This window comes from Phoenix dactylifera, chromosome 12 (genome assembly GCF_051530095.1).
Source record: "Phoenix dactylifera cultivar Ajwa chromosome 12, Ajwa_hap1_PhDact_Kaust_v1.1, whole genome shotgun sequence".
Lineage (NCBI taxonomy): Eukaryota > Viridiplantae > Streptophyta > Magnoliopsida > Arecales > Arecaceae > Phoenix > Phoenix dactylifera.
Window position 1 is genome coordinate 26709646 of NC_143201.1, and position 6922 is coordinate 26716567.

Consider the following 6922-nt stretch of genomic DNA (forward strand, 5'->3'; position numbering starts at 1 on the left):
TCCCACATTATATGCATTAGATGCAGCTATATCTAGAATGCTGTAGCTTTGTCTGTCATAGTTAGAGAAATAAAGAACGCAACTCCGATGTAAGAGGGGAGTTCTTTAGTCTGTCGGTAGACTTCCGCTTAAGACATCTATGGGACGAACTCCAGAAATTTGTTAGGTCAGTTGTTCATCAGGACGTATTGAATCAGAGCTATTTTCCTGGGTGATTTCATGCAAGAACTTTTTATCCTCTGAGCAGATCACTTGCCAGAACTTAATTCTTTTATCTTTGTACCTTATTCCTCTTGAATTTGGTGTGGATTGCTGTTTGTTTTTGTTCTTCTAAGCTCTCCTTTTTCTTCTTCTTCAATGCTGAAAGTTAGGGGAGATCTTTCCCACACATTATTTTATTATTAGACAAAACTTGCACAAGAAACGGGGTTGCATGCTAAACCTGATTAGATCCGCACAAAAAAGTTGGGAGCTGGTATTTCGTAACCAGCCTGTTTCAGATGTACCTGTTTTGAGTTCAGATTCGTGGACGGCTCGAGCATGTGTAATCGATATTTGCGCGCTGTCTTGAATTTGGTGAGCATCGCTTGTTGACATTTCTTAATTCGAGATTCTTGTCGTGGTGTCTGGTTTTGGCATGCCACACCCACTTTTCTCCTCTATCAACATCTGTGGCGTTTCAAAGACCAATGCCATGCCGTCTTTCTTTTCCTCTGCCTCATGGAGGGATCCATTTTTTTTATTAAATCCCAACTTACATGCCATGTACTACCCTAGCTTCAAACCCGTTACATACAGAAAGATTCATATCTATTATGATTCTATACATGTATAGAAAGGTACACATATATATACACATAAATGATGCATAAATGTTAATAAAGGAGTAAGATAAAAACTAGGATATTTGTTAAGCCTAAGAAGTGTAAGGCTGAAAAATGAGGATAGGCACCCCGGGGCTGCACGTTAGGTGGAGATCTTGCCCGGCTAAAGCGAGCCTAACATCTATATCAAGAGGTGTCGAAAGCAGCATGGAGCTCAGCTTTAAGTTTAAAAAGGGAAGGATAATGGGGCTGCCTTATATCCTTGTTAAGAACTTCTTCCAGCTGGCTTATTCTTAAAATAAATGCAAGAAGAAAAATATTGTTTTTTTATCGTCAAGTACAAATACAACTGCACATGGCACAACTAACTTGGACAACTGGATGGACATCCTTTATTGATGGGCCCTACCAAAACTGCTGTTGACCGTTATAATGGATTATAACAGCCATTATTTGTCCTAAAAAGTACTATTAGACTTTTTTAGTATGAAAATGTTGACCGTTAGTTTTCCAATAATGTTTATTTGGTTAAAATTTACAAAGTACAATCTCTCTTCGAGATAATTGATGCAGAAAAGTTTGAATATTGAAATAATAATATTTTATTTGGAGGAATAGTACAAATGAAGTGGCTGCTATTTGCATTATAACGGAACGTTAGAATGTTAAATAACGAGTTAGAGCAGCCTTTTCTCCTTCCCTATTATAATAACATAAAGAGGAGGTAGTTCATCTTCTTGTTGGCTGAGATCCTTCATTCCTTGTTCCTCACAGGTCATTCACATGACCTTAGGAAAATTAGATTTGTATTAAAAAACAATTAGATCAAGTACAAAACATCAAACAAGTGATTGGAGAGCTCTCCATATTCTTACTAGGGGCTCGTTTGGTTCGCGGGAAGCATTTTCCTTCCTAGGAATATGATTCCTGGGAAACAAATTCCTAGGAAGAGGATGTCTAGGAAAGTAATTTTGGCATGTTTGGTTGACCATGGGAAAGTGACAAATTTCCAAGGTACTTATGTTTGGTTGGCCATCCACTTTCCTAGGAAAGTTATATATAATTCCTATTATGCCCTTAATAAAAATTAGGTTTTTAATGCCTCTTTAATGCTTCTTTAATGCTGAAAGGACTTTTTGGGAAAAAGTAAAAATGGAGTGATTCCCATCTCATGGGAAAGTAACTTTCCCATGTTTCTCATGGGAAAGACTTTCCCATGAAATGTGGGAATCACATTCCCATGGGAATATAACTTTCCCTTCTCTCTCCTTTGAAAACTCCAACCAAACAAGAGGCATCTCATTACTTTCCCGTTGACCACACTTTCCCCCCTTCTTTTCCCGCGAACCAAACGAGCCCTAGGAGTTGTTTTAGCGTCAAAGGATACGAGGGATTTTGGTACTCTATCGACTTTTGAAGCATGTGGTTTGGCGCTTGTTTCGGGCTTTTGCTATAAAGTAAATAAAGTCGAAACATAATTTCTTAACATGCATGTGGAGAGAGCTGGCCACAGATATTAAGCTGCATTTTATATGACGGGATGGAATCCAAGTGCATCTGTTCTATGTATAGTTTTGTGTACGTGAAGACATGACTCATAAGATGTTCACAAGTGAATCAGCTGCGGCTCCAGAATTACATCACCGCTAGAATTCCTAAATTACTCAACCTAACGACTGCCTTCCCAGGATTATCGATGGATATAGTGGATCCCCTCTAAGATTGCTCCAATGCATGGAGGTTGACCTCGTGTATATTTCTGGTTTCTACTACCACTAGTATCTAGCCATGATGTGTTCTAGATCACTATGTAAAATGATGGTTTCCATCTTCTTAAGAGCATGTGTAGCATATATGTTTCTCGACAACTCAGAACCTCATTCAAAAAGACGAGCAAAAAGATAATATTTACGTTCCTTAATCCTATATAAATACTCAAGATCTATCTATGAAATAATCGATGTGAAACTAAACATACGCTTGTACAAATACTCACATGTTCCATAGTTTTCTTTAACTTATTGATCCGGCGGTGCTGATCTACTATCCATCACTCAACTTGATAATCTAATCTAGGTTCTTAGCCCCAGTGCTAATGGTACATACTTTCCAGTTACAGTAAACACCGACCCATCACAAAATACTCTTATTTGGTTTCTTTCCAGCCAGAGACCAAGATATAAAGTTCATTAAAAACAAGAAGAATATCATAGAAATGGAAAGAAACCAAAGAAGTGGGAAGAGATAGAAATAGGACATGTGGCACGCATGTGATATAGCATAGTTTAGGGATAAAGCTAGAAAGAGCGTGCTACCGCCGCACATGGGAAGACATCATTTAGATCCATGTCACCTCCCTACGCTTCCCCCTTTTCTAATGCCCCTCCTGCTCCTATCATTTCCAAGAGCTCCCACCCCCCACCCCTCCATCCCATCGCCAATACCTACATTCACCACCATATCGAACTTTATCTTGATATCTTAGACCAGATTTTTTATCTCGGTTCAACAATCAGTTTAAATTAATATTAGATATCCTCTCATATGACATAAAACATTATCTTGGTTTCATAAAACAACTCGGCATATTGTTTTTCATATTTATAATTATTTTTTAACTATTAAATTTCCAAATCTATATATAAACATAAATGCTAATTTTAGATTATCATATTTATTGAGATTTTAAAGTCTTAATCTTATTATTTTTTTTAATCTTTATTTCGTCATCATAGAATTAAAAATTTTGCATGTTAAAGGATACGGTGCTAAAAAATATATTAAATTGTTTTAAGATTTCAACCTGGCATGTATATTTTTTTGTCACAAAAAGATTATGCATGATTGTAATAAAATAGTATACTAAATACACGCCTGTAGGCTGCACACCCAAAGTTGCGGTCACGACGGCACGTGGCTGCTGAGACCGCCAGTTAAATTGCGACTTTCCCGTATAACCGCTCCGCCCCAACTCCCACCTTCCACCCTCTCTCTCTCTCTCTCCGTCTACAGCTGTTGCTAGCTGTCCCCCTCTCCCCTTGCATGTGATCCTCCCCTCTCCCTCCCTCCGCCTCATTGGCGGAAACGAAAGCATCCAATCCACCGCCGCCCACCACACCAACGAGAACAGAGGGGATGTCAGAGAAACGGAACGAAGATAGAATGCCAATCCTAGAGAGATATGGCAATGTTGGTTTCCTACTCGAACTGCCGATCTCCCACTTGCCTGGTACCGCTGTCTGGTTCCTTAATTTCAATCTAGAATTGGTCCGTTGATTTGCTCGGATCAAGCTGTTTAATTCCTGGACTCCGGAAAATGGCCCAGTTGCCTCCCAAGATCCCTACCCTATCCACCAACTGGCCCAATTTTGGCTACCAGAAGTCCCCCTCGATGGGCACATTCGTCGCGGCCGCCGCCGAGCCCTCCTGGGCGGACGAGTTCTTGGGCTTCTCCGCCGCCAAGCGCGGCGCCCACCGCAGGTCGGTGAGCGACTCGGTCACCTTCCTCGAGCCCCCGGCTGACGGCAGCATCGACGAGAGCAGGGCCCAGGACTTCGACCGCCTGGATGACGACCAGCTCCTGTCCATATTCTCGGATGACGTGCCCCATTTTTCGGTGGCACCGGTCTCGTCGTCGACCCCGTCGACACCTTCCGACCGCAACAGCAGCGAAGAGAAGACAGGGGAGGAGGCGCAGAGTGCGTGCAAGGTGGAGCCTCGGGCCACACCGGCAGCCGCGCCGCAGGCTGCAGGGCCGGAGCCAACTGCTGATCCCCGGAGGGTCAAGAGGTGATGATCTCACCGCATAGATAACTGTTTTCTTACGTTAAATTTACCTCAAAAATCTCTGAATTCTGTTCGGGTTCGTCAGGATCTTGGCGAACAGGCAATCGGCGCAGAGATCCCGAGTTAGGAAGCTGCAGTACGTCTCCGAGCTCGAACGCAGTGTAGCAGCATTGCAGGTACTCAAAGCCTTAGACTTCATGCGAGCGCTCAAAATTTAGGTTATGTTCATTAGCTAGCTGAGCTGATCCTTTTCTTCGTTGTCCAAATGAAGACTGAGGTATCGGCATTGTCTCCCCAAGTCGTATTCCTTGATCACCAGCGCTCCCTCCTCACCGTGGGCAATAGCCATCTCAAGCAACGGATTGCTGCCCTTGCTCAGGATAATATCTTTAAGGACGGTGGGTGCTTCAGACTTCTATTACTAAATCAAGTCTTAATTTTTCATAATGACTGCATGAACTGAGATTTTGTTTATGTAATAATGCCAGACCTTAACAACAGCTATCTTAGATGTCTAGAAATTTAGCAGTCTTGACATGCATTGGTGTCTCTCCCTCCCTCATGCAGTCATAACATAATTCAACGGGCATAGGAATAATGAATGAAGCGAACTAACCAAAATAATGAAAAAAAATAGCGATCATATTGGAATAAATTGAGATGGATCTGCGTTTATTGGTTTTTATTCTACGTCTGAAGAGAAAAAAAAAAAAAAAACAATGCAGCTCATCAAGAGGCACTGAAAAAGGAGTTGGAGAGGCTGAGGCGAGTCTACCACCAGCAGAGCCTCCACAAGATGAGCGCTCCCACCTCGGACCCCGCCATTCCCGCTGACAACCGGCTCCTTGCTCCTTAGCACCGGCGGCGCCCACTCACGTGGCGCTTCCCCTTGGAAGCCCTCGTGGGCCGTAGGGCCCAGCCTTCCGAGGCAGAAGGCCCCATTGGCGGACGACAAGCTGTTACTTATTCCTGTTGGGGGTTGGGGTAAATTTTTTTGACCTTTTTTTACCGAGTTTGGGGGGTTGTGATGGTTGTGGGGATGGTGGCGGTGAAAGCTGCAACCTGTGCAACTTTATCGCATTTATTTTTTATTTTTAATTTATTTTAGAATGGGGGTCGAGGAGGGGGAGGGGAAGCACCGCGTTGGAGGGTTTGCCGGGATTTAATGTGTACCACCGAGGGGCATCTCCCCTGGCTGCAATGCATTGAATGGAGGCCAAGAAAACAGCTTGGAGCTCATCTTGTTAAGATTCATTTTTGCTATGCACCATTAGTACATACATACATGCTCGAAAGACCCTTACTCAGTCCAAAGCTATCCTAAATGATCTGTCAGTATTTCATTGTAAGTTCTATCTGATGTTAAGAATTTTATACTTTATTTTCTAATTATTTCTTATACATTTTTAGTAATTTTCTAATAATTCTCTGATAATAACATCATACATTATTAATAATCCTTTAATAATATTATTGTACAGTTTTAAGAATTAAAAAACTGCCATTAAGGATTTGAACTTCGTGAGTTTTATGAAATATTTTTTAATGGGAATCAAATATAATTTTTTTAGGTCTTCATATAATAACAAATTCTAGTTTACAATTCAAGCTTCACTAAAACAATTTTCACAATTAAAATAGAAAATTCAGGTCAAGATGATTAGTGGGTGGTGTACTTATAATTCAACGAACACAAGATATAGTCATTGGATCTAATATTGTTTTTTGAATTAATTGTATAACATTCTTTATATATATATATGCTAATTTGTCCAAATCTACGCTTCTTAAAAGATATTAGGCATTCCTAAAGAAATCATTTTTATTTTATTATTTTGCATGGTTACGTAGACAAGCAAATTATGACCATGGCAGAATTGTCTTCAAGTACTCTACTCATAGAAGGGAGAGAATGTTTGCTGGAGATCTTTTGCATTGCTACATTGAAAACCAATCTGTAATTACGGAATTTTGAACATGGTTCATATATATTAATAGTTGAACAATTGTATGAGTCATATCTTTATTGTTCAAAGCCCTGCCAGGTCTATTATATACACCTTATCAAATAATCCAGAGGCTGGCTTCACCCATTTGATTGAGGAGTCATTTTATTTTTTTTCGTAGAATAATTGTGGAAGCTCAAACATCGATCATCTAGCTTGCTTCACCTCACGACACTCGAAGCTTGCTTCTTGTTTCAATGTTTGTATGAAAAATGAGCCATTTTCTCTCATGGTCCATTTCCAAAAGGTTTGTAGCTCGATAGCATACGGGGAGAGCTAAACACAAATTTCTCACGTAAACACAAG

At 40.7% G+C, this 6922-nt stretch overlaps 1 protein-coding gene across 1 annotated transcript; it reads left to right on the forward strand.

Annotated features, from left to right (window-relative positions):
- The first annotated feature begins 3535 nt into the window (after nt 1-3535).
- Nucleotides 3536-5928, forward strand: LOC103702629 (basic leucine zipper 61-like). Its single transcript, XM_008785174.6, has 4 exons — nt 3536-4613; nt 4696-4786; nt 4882-5008; nt 5336-5928. The coding sequence occupies exons 1-4, from the start codon at nt 4141-4143 to the stop codon at nt 5464-5466; spliced, it is 822 nt and encodes a 273-aa protein (XP_008783396.2). The 5' UTR covers nt 3536-4140; the 3' UTR covers nt 5467-5928.
- Nucleotides 5929-6922: the final 994 nt, after the last annotated feature.